At 38.4% G+C, this 16,464-nt stretch overlaps 1 protein-coding gene across 1 annotated transcript in view; it reads right to left on the reverse strand.

Annotated features, from left to right (window-relative positions):
- Positions 1–6,018: 6,018 nt before the first annotated feature.
- The window catches only part of LOC308680161 (uncharacterized protein), a 29,521-nt gene continuing 19,075 nt past the window's right edge, over positions 6,019–16,464 (reverse strand). The window contains exons 12-18 of the mRNA XM_081348119.1: positions 15,252–15,299; positions 15,123–15,168; positions 14,804–14,958; positions 13,496–13,558; positions 12,636–12,681; positions 11,789–11,896; positions 6,019–8,457 (exon numbers count right to left, since the gene is read on the reverse strand). Coding sequence (XP_081204245.1) covers positions 7,616–8,457; positions 11,789–11,896; positions 12,636–12,681; positions 13,496–13,558; positions 14,804–14,958; positions 15,123–15,168; positions 15,252–15,299 — 1,308 coding nt within the window. The 3' untranslated portion in view covers positions 6,019–7,615. The remainder of the gene's footprint in view (positions 8,458–11,788; positions 11,897–12,635; positions 12,682–13,495; positions 13,559–14,803; positions 14,959–15,122; positions 15,169–15,251; positions 15,300–16,464) is intronic.

The raw sequence follows: 16,464 nt of genomic DNA on the forward strand, positions 1-16,464 counted from the left end.
CGCTAACTGAAAACGACATGAGTACAAACACAATGTTTGCTGTAGTCCACAATGTTTGCGATTCTCCTTTAACAGGACACATTTTTTCCAGGTGAATAGGAGGACCTTGTTTAACTCACGTAGCCTTTAGAAGTGCAGTGGGTTAGAAATGGTATGGTGAGATCTTGAGATAGTAGATGTCAAATGAGTCTGTTTACTTCAACTTTCCTCTCTTATTGTCAACACGATCTCATGAAAGTGCGTATCTATAGCACGAATGATAGTTCTCATTTGCCAAAACCTTTTGAGCGATTCATCAGTGCATCAAAGTCTGATTAAAACAAATCGGTAACACCTTATTTTGTGTCCCTGTTACATAGTTACTATAATAACTAGCCTATAAAGCATGCATAATTACATGAAACTAACCCTACAACAAACACAATCCTAACCCTACACATTTAGTTAATTAATATTGTAGGCTACACTTTAACAAGGACACCTTAAAATAAAGTGTACCCAAAAAATCTGCTTATAATCTTTCATCCAATCGTAATAACTTTCAGCTGATTTATCTCCAACCAACAATTTTTTTCACCAGAATTGGACATTTTCAAAGTAGTTTTTAACGATTTGGAGAATGAAACATGGAGCTGTAGATGTTTTGACTAGTTATGTATTGGTATTGAAATTTGATTTGATTTGTTTGTGTGTATATGTATATCTGTTAAACTCAAACGAGCTGTGTCTGTCAGTCTTATCCAGGACGCTCTTGTAAAAGAGATTCTTAATCTCAATGTGCATCTTTTCCTGGTAAAATAAAGGTTATAATAATAATAATAATAATAATAAGAAACAATCCCTGTTTTTTTTTTTTTTTCGGTTAGAAGATGGCTGTGTCTCATGTGACCTTGTTATTCGTACACACTGTGACTATACAAATCACAACATGTACATAGGAAAATGTTGGCGTTATTTTGTTACTTATTGGGAGCAGTATGCTAGCTGGAGCCGTTTACCTCCAGTCTTTGTGCTAAGCTAGGCTAGCGCTGGGTGCGTCAGACAGAGTTACGGCACGCACGGAAATGAGAAGTGTATGTGTGGACTTATCTAACTCTGGGGGACACGGTGAATAAGCTAAAGTCCCAAAAAGTCGCTGTGTTTCTTTAAAACATTAAAGGGATATTTCACCTCTGGAAAGATAAATGTGTATTTAAAATAGGTCATTTATGTAGTAGAAATGTGAAGAATTTTTTTAATTTGGAGTTTTTTAGACTGAGAAAAGCCAGAAAATGTATTTTTGGCTTATGTGGATGAAAGACAACAACTCCCAGAATGCACTTGCTTCGCTGCCCTAGGAGGCCACTCCCAAGCCACGCCTACCGGTCAGAGAGCGCAGTTGAAAACAACAAGGTTAGGCTACTAGTAAGTCTCCGTGACGGGATTTCGAGATCGCGCAAAATGTCCGGGATTCGGCTTTTGCGTTCCACAGTCGCCATTCATCATGTTTACTGTGGCGAGCAGGACAAGGCTGACGGCCGCGGGAGAACGGCGCGAGGCCGGTGGCGTCATTACTGAGACGCGCCGGTCTCGTATCTCTCACGGAGGAGCGTGAATTTTCTAAGCAATGTTAAAACGTACATCAACCGATCACTTGTTTAGCGTTCATGTAAACTTTACATTTAGATTCACCAATCGGAATGAATTCACTTAGATTGAAACAAAAGGTGTGCATGTAACAATGAATGGCGACCGCAGAAAGCAAAAGCCGAATCCCGGACATTTTGGACGATCTCAGTGGCCGGACATGTCCGGGAAAAAGAGGGTGGTAACCCCTACTACTCAGCTTTCTCCACAGAACAAGAGCCTGCTAGCTTAGCTTCCAAAGAAAGACGGCCGACACTATGTACATTCTGTGAGTGAGATCCCACCTCCTATGGGCGGGCTGAACACATGCGGAACAGCTCCTCCTACTGGCTGTAGTCTTAAGCCTCTGGCCCGAAAATCCTCCGATGACGCAAAATGACGATTTTTGCGTCATCTGAGGATTTTTTCCAGACAAAAAATACATAAATCTCTCGTCTCAGGGGGATATGAGGGTGGAAACCACGGTAATTCGAAAATACTACAGGTATTACAAAGCTTAATGCTAAATCCTGAAGTATCCCTTTAACTAGCCTAATTTGAACAAGACCTTATTGTAAAGTGTTACCGATATTTTAAACTGCTGCGTGAACTCTGGCAACAACTTTTGTCAAACCTGTGTGCTTAAAAAAACGAATGCTTAAGATTTAATATTGACTTCACAATATCTATTCCTTTATTTAAAAGATGCAGTTCAGAGAAACCCTCACTAATGCTGAGACTGAGGGATCGTGGATCGAGGAGCAGACACAAGAGAAGTTTAAATCTATTTACACACCTCTTTAACCTAGCATAAACATAACACACTCTCACATTTCTAAAATTCACATCCGTTAAAGGATTGTTAGGCTGCATAAATTCGGTCAACCAGACCCGGCGGGAACACTTCCCATAACACCGAATGTACTTGTTACATCCTAAGAAGAATGGCATCTACTGTACGCTAATGTTAGTCTCTCTGTCTCCCAAGGTTACTGTAGTCAGCCGGATCTAGCCCGTATCCAGACCAGATGATGGACCTGCACCCTCAGATGACCACAACAGCCCTGAATGCCAGACCAGAGCTTATGACAGTAAAAGAGGAGCAAAACTCCAGAGCGTGCAGATGTGAATTTGAGAACTTGTACAATAAATATTTGCACTTGAAAACCTTTTGAAATTTGAGATTTTCACTCGAAGACAACAGTCACAAACCTGCATTCTGTAAATATTATTGTACAAGTACAAATATTTATTGTACAAGTTCTCAACTTCACATCTGCACGCTCTGGAGTTTTGCTTCCAATCTTCGAGCAAAAGGAGCTGAATAAAATACTCTGAATGATATCAATCAAATATGAATTGATTCAACTGCTTAATAATGAAAATTAACTCTTTTTATAATTGATATACTTTATACAGTTATTGAACAGAACTGAATTCATCTGAACAATGACACTATTTTCTTTTTAGAGCAGCTTTACAGGCAAATTGAACTCTGTTTGCATCATTGATCATTTATCTCTGTAAAGCTGCTTTGAAACACTCATCACTGTATATAGCGCTATATATTTAATGGGGACTTGACATTTGCAAAAGGAATTTATTTAGTGTTAAAGAGAGTGAAAGAGTTTGTGTGTGAAAGAGAATGATGTTTTTCTTTTAATCATATATAGTCAATATAATTCACTTGTTATTTTGTAGTTTAAAAATTGTGTTATTGTTAATAAATGTTAATATAGTGTGTATTTGTTCATTGTTAATACATGTTTATATTAAAGTGTATTTGTTAATTTTATAATAAAAACCCTTTTTAAATGGTTGAACTTGTGTTTCACTGCCAGTTTCTGGGCCACATCAGTGCTGGGCCATATCAATATACAGTATAAGAGTCATTTTACAGGGTGTGGGCCACATCTGGGCCAGAGCAAGTGGTTTGAGTCCGTTTCCAGTGTGTTGGGCCGGGGATCCAGCCAGAACTGGGCAGAATTGAAGCAAGGATGAGGCCCAGAGGTGGGCCAGACACATTTTGCTATCTTGTCTTTGACACTGAATATGATTTTCAAGAAAAATAAATAATTCTGTGACAAATAGGCTCCGTTTCAAATGCACCCATAAGCCCTCGTGATCTTCCTCTGAGACGAGTCCACACTTTCCTGATGTAATACCGCTTTGACTGTTGGGTAGAAGTGGGCAAACGAGGACCTTCTGAAACCTAAAATGACAAATGGGACTCACTTCGGTCTAGTGGACTTACAGATGCCGGAGTGCACATGAAGTGTGTCATATGGATATGGGACAGGGCCATAATGCATGAAAGAGTTGTTACACTACACTTTTCACTCCATTGACTTCCATTCATACGCATGTGAAAGCGGGAGACCAGAAACACAAGTTCTGGGAATAGAAGAGAAGACAGAATGGAGTTGGACACTCCCAGTCACTGCATATATGGTTGCAATATGAATCTGGATGTTAAGATCTTCTTGAGACAGTCCAGCTTGTTTTAATAAAGTGATCTAAAAATGAATGACAGGTGTTAATAAGCATTCATTGAAGAATTTATTCAAATCCCCCTGTAGGCAATCATTTTATCCCTTAAAACTGGCTTAACCAAAATGACATATTTAAAAGATTTGTTCTTGAAAGAAATTCTTCATGCTTTAAGATATCTTGACTGTAACTCGACACCCTTGCCTCATTTAGTATGCGCGGTTCTATGAATATGCAAATGAGCCCCGCCTCCACTCACTCACTCACTCAGCTCAGAGATCCACTGTGCTGCGTTCCAGGCCAAAATTGTTATGCCCTTCACTCGCTAACTTCCCTCGGTCTCGTTCACTCGGATGTACGTCATTGCTTACGTTGCACAAGTGCCCACTACTGGCGGAAACTGCAATGGGCTGAACTGGAACGTCCTAAGCCCTTGATTACTTGGAATCAGCTGTGGAGTTGATTTATTATTTACTTTTTTTTATCCTTTAAGAATTTGTTTAATGCAGCATCCAAATGTTTATGTGTGTTTGGGTTTTAAATAAAAAAAAATAATATAATTAATATATCATAGAGTTGTCTGTTGTGGTGGTGATTAGACGAGATATGTGGTGACGTCACAGTCGTACTGCATTGTGGGACATATAGGTGCCTGAAGTGTACATTTGAAGTAGACTCGCTCCCTCGGTCAAGATCGAGGGAACGAGGGTCTGTCCATGTAAACTAACCTCGTCCCCTTCAGGAAGTGGAACGCACTTCAAAATGGTGGCGGGGATTCCCCCGAGGGGAAGTGCTTAGGGAAGTTCGCAAGTGCGTGTCTAAAAGTGGACTGGAACGCAGCACTGGTTGACGATTACACGTTGATCTGATTGGTTACAAGGAAGTTTGGTTACAAGGTAGTACAGAGTTAAACATGTACATGTAGAGTTTTTTTCCAAGTATTTTTCTCTCTCAAAATTTGCCAACTGCCATTAAAAAAAAAAAAAGACGACGACCACCAGACAGCAAGTTCATGCTAAACTTCAGGAGATCAATAAGAAACAGCTTGACCTCTTGGCTGAATTAAGAGAATGCACTTGCAGCAGCTGCAAATTGGAGTAGATTGTATAGTTTTACTTTTTGGATTTATTATTAGCCTAATGGTACAGCCTATGTTGGATTTATGTTTATAAAAAAGGCTCTGTTGAGTCTATCACGACCGTTTCGCGCGCTCAAAGTCTTGTGACCGCAGCTTATAATGCAATGTTCGTTATGTTTGCAAATTGTACAAATAGACGGTGGAGAGTTTGTTGTAGTAACTGAGGAAATTATATTCAAAATTGTGGGGAGCAAATCGATGATTGAAAAGCCGGAATGAAGCGCACTTACTCTATCACTCCAAAATTGACCTCTGCCAAAAGTCTTTCAGCATTGTCCAAACCTAACGCATGTTAAGCGAGAGTTTAACAGCGATATTTTGCATAAGCTTTGCATAATTGATGTAATAATCTATCAGACGGCGGGACACACGTGACTCGTCTGAAGCATCGGACCGTTGAGAAAACCTGTTCGGTAGCATTTCACGAACATAACAGTTGTGCACTAAACATTTATGGTAATAGCTCGAGGGGAAATAGCTTTCACACAGGAGCCAGGATGTATAGATCCTGTGGCTTCAGGTCCATGTAACTTTAATTTAATTAATTTTTATGCATTTTATGAAACATAAACATGCGCTCTTCCCGCTTTACAGACACATTTGCATAGATTTTACTGTTGGTCAAATGGGTCCAAGATGGTTCCTGATTCTGTCAAAATAAAGATAACATCATTGTGACCACCTGAAAACTGCTTTACATCTTCTTCAGGTTGATTTGTTTGTTTTGCAGACAGGGAGATAATTATACAGGGCTGTGGTGAAATAATAATCAGATAAACTGGAGTATGGATGTTTGGTGCATTTATTTACAGATGAACAAATAAAAGTCTACATATGCAGGTTTTTATACAAAAATAGAGAATTTCAGATTTATTTGTATAGGATGAGGTCACTGTTCTTTCCTTGAGAAAGTCCTTATATCGAACGCTTCAGATGTCAGAAATGATCATATTTACAACACGAGTGCATCTGTGGACAGCATCATAATGTCATAATTACCAATAGGAAACTAGATTTTCTTTGAGACTAGACTTTAGAGGTTGGGAGCTTTTCATTAATAAAAAAAAACACATCAGAAGATAAATACTTGACATGCTCTTCATTTCTCTGCACCAGTCTTTGTAGGGAGTTCATCTAAAGTGACTTACAAATGAGGAAATTCAACAAGCGGTTCATCTTAATAACATGAGGAGGAGTAACAGTACATTAGGCTGAAATCCTTAACTTATTTGATATTCCCCGTCAAAAATGACCGGTCAATTAAATTGCTTGTAAATCTCTCCTTGTGCTATTATTATCACCAACTATTGGATTCAATCTTTTGTTCAACTTGTTTCCTTTCAATCAGCACTGGTTTTGCATGTGAAGGCCCTGATATACTTAAAGTGAGATTGAAGAACGAACTGGTCTTTCGTTGAAAAAAAAAAAAATCAGACCGAAATGAAGTGAAAAATTTACTCCAGCTGGTAAACACCTTTGAACTCCCATTGGTCAGTGGTGATGATGTAATAGGTGGGCGTGGCACTGAGGCTCCGCCTTCTTTGAGGTATAAATTGTCTCAGATTAATTTCTTCCATTCAGTCCATTGAAGTCAGATGTGAGTGAAAACATGAACACACTGAAAGCTGTTTGAAAGCTAATTGAAAGCGACATTGACACTGTTTTTCATGTTTAATACTGTAAAGCTGCTGCTTTAAAGCAATCTATTGTATAAAGTTCTGTATGAATAAACGTGACGTGACTGAATTGCAGACTAGGTGCAAACATATCCACATCACTATGATCAGATGCAAAGGTATTTCAAACTTCTTTTCACTCCTAAGCGAAGAACGAAAACCTTAAAACCTTAAAAAGTCTTAATTCCTTCTGTGTGCCGACCGAGCGGCAAGCTTCCAGTCTCTCTCTTGAATCCAACACTGAAGTGATTTAAACTGCAGTTCATCGACTGGCCACTAGAGACAGGCTCCAAAAGAGAGTCAATCCCATAGACCCCCCGTGTTAAAATGCCCAACTTTACAGCAGGAAAAATATGTTTACAGCCTGGGGCAAAAAGTGGTTTTTGTCTATATAGCTAATTTTGCCCTTCATGACGACTGAAGGGGGTAACACAATAATATTATGGGCATAATTAAGGGCGTGGCCACTTGAGTGACAGGTGGATTGCCGCTGATGTCACTACTAGCGTTTGTCTGCTGTCTGTTAGCATCACGTCACCTCAGCTAATCCGCCTCTTTGCCCATTTTCGGTTATCCAGGAGTGACGCGCTACCAAGATGGCGACGGCCGGCTCCGCCCACTTTAGGCTTCAAAAATGCTCTTCAGGAACCAACGTAACGTCCATTTTTTTGCACTCTATGGTGCCAATGCATGCTACGAATTCATGCTACGAATTTATTGGCTCTGGCGCAGTCTTTTTCGTCCAACTCCCTTTTCTGGACAAGCACGATGTTACGACTTTACTTCTGCGCTTCTTTTGCCTCCACGTCTTTCGCTTCGTCCCCCTCATTACTTTCCGTGAGAAGCCAGGAAAGAGTTTAGGGCTGTCGGTCGGCACGGGAAGCTTCGCCGCTAGCGTCGGCGCGAGCTGCCGAGACATGAAGAACGACAGCGCTTTGGACAGAAGACGTGGCCAACATCGCCATCTAGTGTTTGAGCCGGTCAGGTCTTGTATTAAAGACGAAAGGTCCTTCGGGAGGCAGTACTTCCGGACACACCGGAGCCGTTTCGGGATGAAAGTGTTATTGTTGTTGTTCTGGAAGCTAACTAGCCTGAATCCCCGAGCGTAGCCATCGCTGCGTATTCCCATCCACAGACAGGACAGCGCAGCGTTAAACACAGGAGCTGTGATACTCGACATCTCGATTGGTTTCTCCATGCATTCTTCCTCTTCTGCTTCTTCCTCTTCTTCTTCTTCAACAGCACTGAACTTAGCCTTTCCTTCGCTGTTCCTCCATCTTAGATAAGCCCGATGTGCGTCAGGGCTCCAGGCGATCAGGACGAGCCCGCCGGCCTTCTGAACGGCCCGACACTGACCGTACAGCCACGGCACGGGTCCCAGCTGAGCCACGGAGGATTGTGGGTGGCACTGCATCCACTGCGCCAGCCTGACGTCCATACGCAGCTCCCCCTGCAGGCCGGAGGCCAAACTGCACACTGCGGAGATGTGTGGCGAGCCGTTCGACGAGCACACAAGCAGCACGGGGCGTCGGTCAGCGCTACGCCACACTGAGGAAACAAAGACATATAATTATCCTTTCTAACACAGCATTAAAGCATTTTAAAGGTGACATATTATGCCCCTTTTCACAAGATGTAATATAAATCTCTGGTGTCCCCAGAATGTGTCTGTGAAATTTCAGCTCAAAATACCAGATCATTTATTATAGCTTGTCAAATTTGCCCCTTTTAGGGTGTGAGCAAAAACATGCAGTTTTTGTGTGTCCCTTTAAATGCAAATGAGCTTAAACTCCGCCTCTGTTCAGAAGAGGGCGGAGTCTTTAAACGAGCTTCAGAGACTCCAGCAATAACAGAACAGGCCAATCTCACTCATCCAGAATCCCAGAGTAACCAGTAGCGAGTGCAGCCTTACGGAGAGACTCAGGAAGAGCTTCTGAATGTTAGTGGAGACATTTCTGTAGTTGTTGTGGAGTTACACTGATCATCTCATCATCATGTTGAACTTCTCCACAAGTGTCCACAGTTCCTGAGGTGTTTATAAGCCAGCGGTGACATGTTCTGGTCAATAGTGTTCAGTGCTCGTCTGTGCTCAACCACACAACAGCTTCAGGCTCTGCTGGATCTTCATCAGTGCGTTAGAACTGGTCTCTGTTGTTGCGTGTGAAACCAAATGTCCGCTGGTGTGTGTAAACACGCAGATTAAGGGCCGGTGATATTATAATAAGATCCTCTTCATACTTCAGAAGGAGAACGAAATATGATCGGCTTAATTACATGCTTTTTTGACGTGACATGCATGAGAAAGGCTCACCAAAACAAAGTTACTGGGTTTCACTTTTATGTTTTCATAATATGTCCCCTTTAAAACACTGGCACAAGGTGTACAGTAGTCAACATTTGAAGTGGATCAAAAAAGTTCATCAAAGTTGTCCTAAGACAAGAACGGGTATTGTTCAAAATTCATGTATAACTTTGATGAAAGGTTTTGATCCAGTTTTGATGAAGTTAGTTTCTGACACTGCTCTCTACGGCCAGAAACACACACTCCCAGTCAAAGGTTTTGGATCGATTAGTCTCTTCCGCTCTCCAAGGCTGCATTTATTAAATAAATAATAATTTATTAAATAATTTATTGCATTTATTTATTAAAAATCTTACTGATCAAAACTTTTGACTGGTAGTGTGTGTGAACACAGGCGCTTCTAAACCTTTATGGTACAGTGTTGCCATATGGCAACAATTAATTTCTACTCATTTCCTGGTTATTCATTTAAAAAAAAAAAAAAAAAAATTGTATGTTTGATTGCATGTATCAATAACAAACTGATTTCTTCAATTCATGAAAATGAATACAGCATTATTTTACAGAAAAAGCACCAGTTGCTCTTCCATGTGATGAAGTAAAGGTGATGATACACAGGGCGACTTCTTGAGCAATGTTGCTGTCAACGGACAGCCAGATGAGACACGGCCCACGACTGATCTAAATTATCCAGATATATATTTATTTATAGCCCATTTTCAATGGGAAAATGCCCAAGCAACAATCGCTCGGCAAGATTGCCCAAAAGAAGTTGCCCTGTGCATCATCACCTTAAGGATGAGTTAGCCAAATGATAGGAATTGAATGACAGGGATCTACTTATTTTTGGTTTGCATGAGTTCCAAGTATATAAATCTATACATTTCTAAAAGAAATGTGCATTTAAATAGAAAAGAAAATCATAATATTATAGAAAAAATGACTCTGACCATTTTCATTGTGGTACAACATTCTTTGTTTTTTTTTTATCTTTTGGATTTGTATGATTAAAGCTATTTCATGTAATAAAGACGTAATAAAAATATATACTTCATGGTTAGAACATAATGCATACCAGAGGGTTAGCTACTGAGGGTGTGTGTTCACACTCGGCAGGTTTGGTCGGATTAAAATGAACTCTGGAGCGGATCCAACACAACACAGACCAAAGACATGTAAATGTATGGGATTATTTTACTGTTTTTACTCTCAGCATTGACGCTTTAACAGGAGTTAAACAATGAGTGTTTCCTCCTTCAGCTCTACATGCTGGAGAAACCGTTAAACTGTTGACAGATTCATCGCTAACTCCCTGAACAACACACCTGGTTCACGGATTCGGTAACACTTTACAATAAGGTTCATTAGTTTATGTATTACCTAACATGAACTAACCATGAGCAATACATTTGTTGCTGTATTTAATTTTCTTTGTTAACGTTAGTTAATAAATATACAGCTGTTCATTGTTAGTTCATGTTAGTTCACAGTGAATTAAGTAAGGAATAATTGACTTCAGGCCGTTGAATTATTAGAAAAATAATGCACACCCGAGGTGGTAATGCGGTAATGTGCATTATTTTTCTAATAATTCAACGGCCTGAAGTCAATTATTCCGCTTATACTACAGTTACCACACCTCGAAACATTGTTCAGATTATGTATTTCATGACGTTTGTAAAGTTTTTGTCATTAAAACGCTCCTGTATGTAGGACTAATTTCTTACGTATCTAATCCAATGCCTCCGTTGCTAATTCCAAAACGTCATTTTAGAGTTAGTAACGGAGGTCTGAGCCACTGATAGCAGACTAATGCTGGAGACACACGACTAGCTGACACATTCTCTGACTGCTTTCATCGCAGCAGATTTTAAACACCGACTCTGAACACAGACTGAACGCGTTGAACACGCGCTTGGGCATTATCAGTCATAAGTATCAAATTACATTCAGAACCGGCCTTAAAGTGTGTCCCCAGTTATTAATGCAGTTATTAGAGAGAGATGTTGCAAAAATGAGACAGAAAAGCATGTGCGTCAGTATTATTATTTATTTATTAATTTAATTCGTTTTAATTAATTCGTTTATTTATTTTTTCATTGACAGATGACAGACTAGCCAAATAAATGAAACACAAAGCCCTTTTAACAAGTGGGCCTATAAATAATTATTTATTTGTTATATTATCTGCAATAATAATCCGTGCTGCAGGACTATCCATTTATTTAGCCTATATTCAGTTTAATTTTCTATTGATTATAATATAGACAGGACTATATACTTTATTTATTAAAATTAAACTGCATGTTTCTATTGATTGTGAAGCTAGACATTGAAAATTCCAGATCAAGCGCATGCGGCTGAATGTTTTTTCTTGTTATGAATTGTATCCTATTTTCCATTATATATTCTTAGATGTATAAATGCTGTAGAAGTATTGTTCATTCTTAGTTCATGCTAACTAAAGTAGTTAACTAATAAACCTTATTGTAAAGTGTTACTAAGTATTTTAACACAACTCATGTTGAGCTGGTAGTTGCACAGAACATGTTCCTGACGCAGGAGCGTTAGACTGACCTGATGTGCTTCTGATGATCAGCCAGCGTGTGATGAACACCAGAAGAGTCAGCAGAGTCAGAAGAGCCAGAGACGCGCCGATCACGAGACCCCATCGCCTGTGTGTGACTGAGAACGATCATTAATGTCAGGTGTGCAGCAGTCATGATGAGTGTTTGTACCAGAGCTGCACAATATATCCAAATATGGGACGCTGGACCACAAAACCAGTCACATGGGTCAGCTGTTTTATGCATCACATCAAAGTTGAATAAATAAGCTTTGCATTGATGTATGGTTTGTTATGATAGGACAATATCTGACCGAGATTTGAAAATCTGGAATCTGAGGGTGCAAAAAAATCTAAACATTGAGAAAATCTCCTTTAAAGTTGTTCATGTGACTGGTGACGTGATCCAGGGTCACATATCGCAAATGTATATATCCCGATATGCATATCACAACACTGCGGTCATGAACTAAAATCACTCGCTGCTCTCGGCTGAATAACGTCAGTAGCTTTAATAAGAATCAGGATATATGTAATTCATTCAGTGAAAACTAAGCAGTGTTTTATTATTACATTTGATTATTCAGTTTCTGTTGTTTAATAACTCTAATGTATGATAACCTGAACCCTGTGGTTTACACTGATGTTAAAATAACACTTCTTATACCACAGTAAAACACTGATGTTCACTGGCAGAAGTTTAGGGGTGTTTTCTAGTCACAAAAAGAATGTGAAACGCTAATGTAGGTTATATACGCTTAAATATATTTTAAAGATAATTTAAGATTATTTTACACACTTTAAGCATTATCGTATCGCATAATTCTTCAATATTGCGCAGGTTTAGTTTGTACTTACAGTCAGGGCAGATTATTCTTCTTCCATGGAGATCCATGCGCCACACCTACACACACACACACACACACACACACACACATACATTTTACTACAATTACTACAAACACACGGATTACTAGAATATAGTTTACCACATACTGTACAATTCACACTACTGTTATTTTGCATTTATTTTTTCACTTCTGATTCGTTTAGACTAGGGGTGTAACAATATATCGTAATACAAAAATTCATCTGTATCGTGGATAGTTCACCTAAAATAAAAATTACTGCGTGAGAAAAAAATTCAAGTTTACAGAGTTTTAGTGTCAGAACTACATTAAACTACAGTCGTCAACATCTGAAGTGGACCAGAGAACAGAGCTGTCCAAGACTAGAACACGTACTGTTCAAAATTCATGTATAACTTTGATGAACGGTTTTGATCCACTTCAAATGTTAACTACTCGACTATATATAATGTTGAATATAATGTATAATAATGCAATGTGGGAATATATCTAGTCAGAGTTCAAGCATATTCATCTAAAATAATTCTGTATTTTCAGCTTCAGAATCATGAATGTGTTTATTCTGGTGTCTCTATTGTCCTGTGCATATATCCATCCAGTTATGCCAAATTTAGCCTTTTAATCAACAGAACATTTTTTGTTAACCTTTTATCATATGTCTTGAGTATCGCAATAATATAACAGTTCAGCATCGTGATGCGTAACGAACCGTGACACGAGGTCTCGTCACACCCCTAGCTCACACACACTGCAGTGTTCTTCACGGGTCACACACTAAATGCTTCAGAAACAGTTCGAGTGCTGTGCTAGTACACACATGTAGAGATGAGCAGAGTTTAATATGATCACCTGCACACACAGTCCTGTCGAGAGGAAGGGGAAGCGCAGGCTCATCTCGGCGGCGCCCCCGTCCTGCGGACACCAGCATTACACCAGTGAGCATTATACAGGTTAGGCTATATACATATATAGAGAGGATTATACACACTACCAGTCAAACGCTTGGCATTAGTAAGATTTTCAATGTTTTTGAAAGAAGTCTCTTCTGCTCACCAAGGCTGCATTTATTGAAAAAAAACCAAAAACAATAATATTGTGAAATATTATTATAATGTAAATCATCTGTTTTCTATGTGAATATCTAGTAAAGTGTAATTTATTCCTGTGATCAAAGCTGAATTTTCAGCATCATTACTCCAGTCTTCAGTGTCACATGATCCTTCAGAAATCACTCTAATATGATTTGATGCTCAAGAAACATTTATGATTATTATCAATGTTGAAAACGGTTGTGTATATTTTTATTTCAGGATTCTTTAAAGAATAGAAAGTTCAAAAGAACAGCATTTATTTGAAATAGAATCTTTTGTAACATTATAAATGTCTTTACTGTCACTTTTGATCAATTTAATGCGTCCTCGATGAACAAAAGTATTGATTTATTTTATTTCAAGTATACACGTATTGATTTCGTTTATTTATTTCCCGCAAAAAATAAAATAAAAATTCTTACTTACCCCAAACTTTTGAACAGTAGTGTTTAATGTTACAAAGCTTTCTATTTCAGATAAATACTTTTCCCTCTAAGTCCCCCTGTGGTGAAAATCCAGCTTTTACTGTAGTTTATGTGTCTATGTGGTGTTTTTAATCTGCTTTAAGACAAACCATGTGTGAATTCATAAGTCGACACCATTGCCGAGTATTTTCTCCTTAAAACTGCAGTGAACCAAAGACAGTCTCAAAAACACACTTTGAAATCGCTGGTGTTTCTGACGTCACAAACTACCTTGTAACCAATCAGATCAACGTGTGATCGTCAACCAGTGGATCTCTGAGCTGAGGGAGTGAGTGGAGGCGGGGCTCATTTGCATATTCATAGAACCGCGCATACTAAATGAGGCAAGGGTGTCGAGTTACATTCAAGATATTTTAAGGCATGAAGAATTTATTTTCAAGGAAAAAACTTTTAAATATGTCATTTTTGTGATCAAAGATGAGTTTTAAGGCATAAAATGATTGACTACAGGGGGACTTTAAAAATAAAAGCCAAATTTTGGCAAATATATCTCTTATATCAAATGACTTTCCCATGCACATGCAAGTAATCAATGTCTTTGCTCATAAGAGAGCACAGAGGACAGGAAGACTCTCACTGACCAGCTGACGTGAGACGACGTGTCCTCGAGATGCACACGAGTCTTTATCTCTGACGCAGAGCTGAGCCGCAAACGAAGCGGCGATGTTAGACGTCAGGAACACATGCAGATGCAGAGATCCAGGAACCACAGTCACACTCCAGTCACACCGACTCTCTGAGGAACATCAGCACACACACATCAGACAGACGTACAGACAGAAGACGTGTGCTGAAACACCACAGTCACACTCCTGTCACACCGACTCTCTGAGGAACACCAGCACACATCAGACAGACGTACAGACAGCAGACGTGTGCTGAAACATGAGCGGTTCTCACCCGACTCGAAGGGACAGAAGACTCGCTGACTGCCGTTCAGAGAAAACTACAACACAACACAAAGAATGCACACTTGAGAAACACACACACTTTTAATCATGCTTTAATATGTGTTTGAGCGTGCATTACCTTCACACACATCTGAGGATGCTCATCTACAGCAGACACATTATATTTCTGTTGAAAAAGCAGAATGCATTCAGAATTTATATGTCGTGTTTCCCACTTCTATTTGTCTCGGTTTATGGAATGCCAAACCTGACATAATAATACATAAATAAATACATGAATAAATAAATATACGAAGAAATGTAAATAAATAATGAGTATTTATACCTTTATTTTCTTATTCATGTATAATTATATTTTTTTCCACATTTAAATTTATTTCCATTTATGCATTTATTTATGTCCACTTATTTATTTTCATATTTATTTATGTATATATGTATTTATGTCTACATTTCTTCCTCTGTATGCTAATGAGGGGGGCGTGTTTCACCTCAGACATAGCACCATTTCTTCGTATATTTATGTATTTTTTTTTATTATTTTTTTTACATTTCTTCATATATTTATTTCTTTACGTATTTGTTTATTATTATGTCAGGTTTGGCATTTCATTTGTTTATGTAGGTATTGTTTGTTCCGCTTGGATTATGAATTATGTCTTTGTTAAGCGACCTTGAGGTCATGAAAGGCATTATATAAAAATACTAGAGCTGTGAAACGATTAATCTCGATTAATCGCATCCAAAATAAAAGTTTGTGTTTACATAATATATGTGTGTGTACTGTCTGCGTATAATTAATTTGTATATATAAATACACACACACGCATGTGTATATTTGAGAAATATTTGCATGCATATACTGCATATATATTTATATATAATTTATATTATATATAAATAGAAATATTTTATATATAAATATTTTTTTCTTAAATATATACAGTACATGCATTTGTGTGTATATATACAAAATAATTGTACACAGACAGTACACACACATATATTACGGAAACAAACTTTTTTTTTGGATGCGATTAATCGAGATTCATCATTGCACAGCTCTAAAAATATTTTCAAGTATTATTATTATTATTATACTGGACATGAAATACTTATTTTGACGAAACCTACAGTAAATGCAGTGCACACAAGTTGACATTGAATTTTAAGTGTGAGGAATTAATTGCATCTCTTTACTGACTCTTTGACTGAACTGTCAAAAGTCATTTTTACACAAAGTATGTAATATGATGAGGTCATGTGACAACAATATACCACACTACTGTTTAAACACTGATTGTTGCATATGAACTATTTTTTCATATACC

This window comes from Scardinius erythrophthalmus, assembly GCF_964197995.2.
Source record: "Scardinius erythrophthalmus genome assembly, chromosome: 20".
Taxonomy (NCBI): domain Eukaryota; kingdom Metazoa; phylum Chordata; class Actinopteri; order Cypriniformes; family Leuciscidae; genus Scardinius; species Scardinius erythrophthalmus.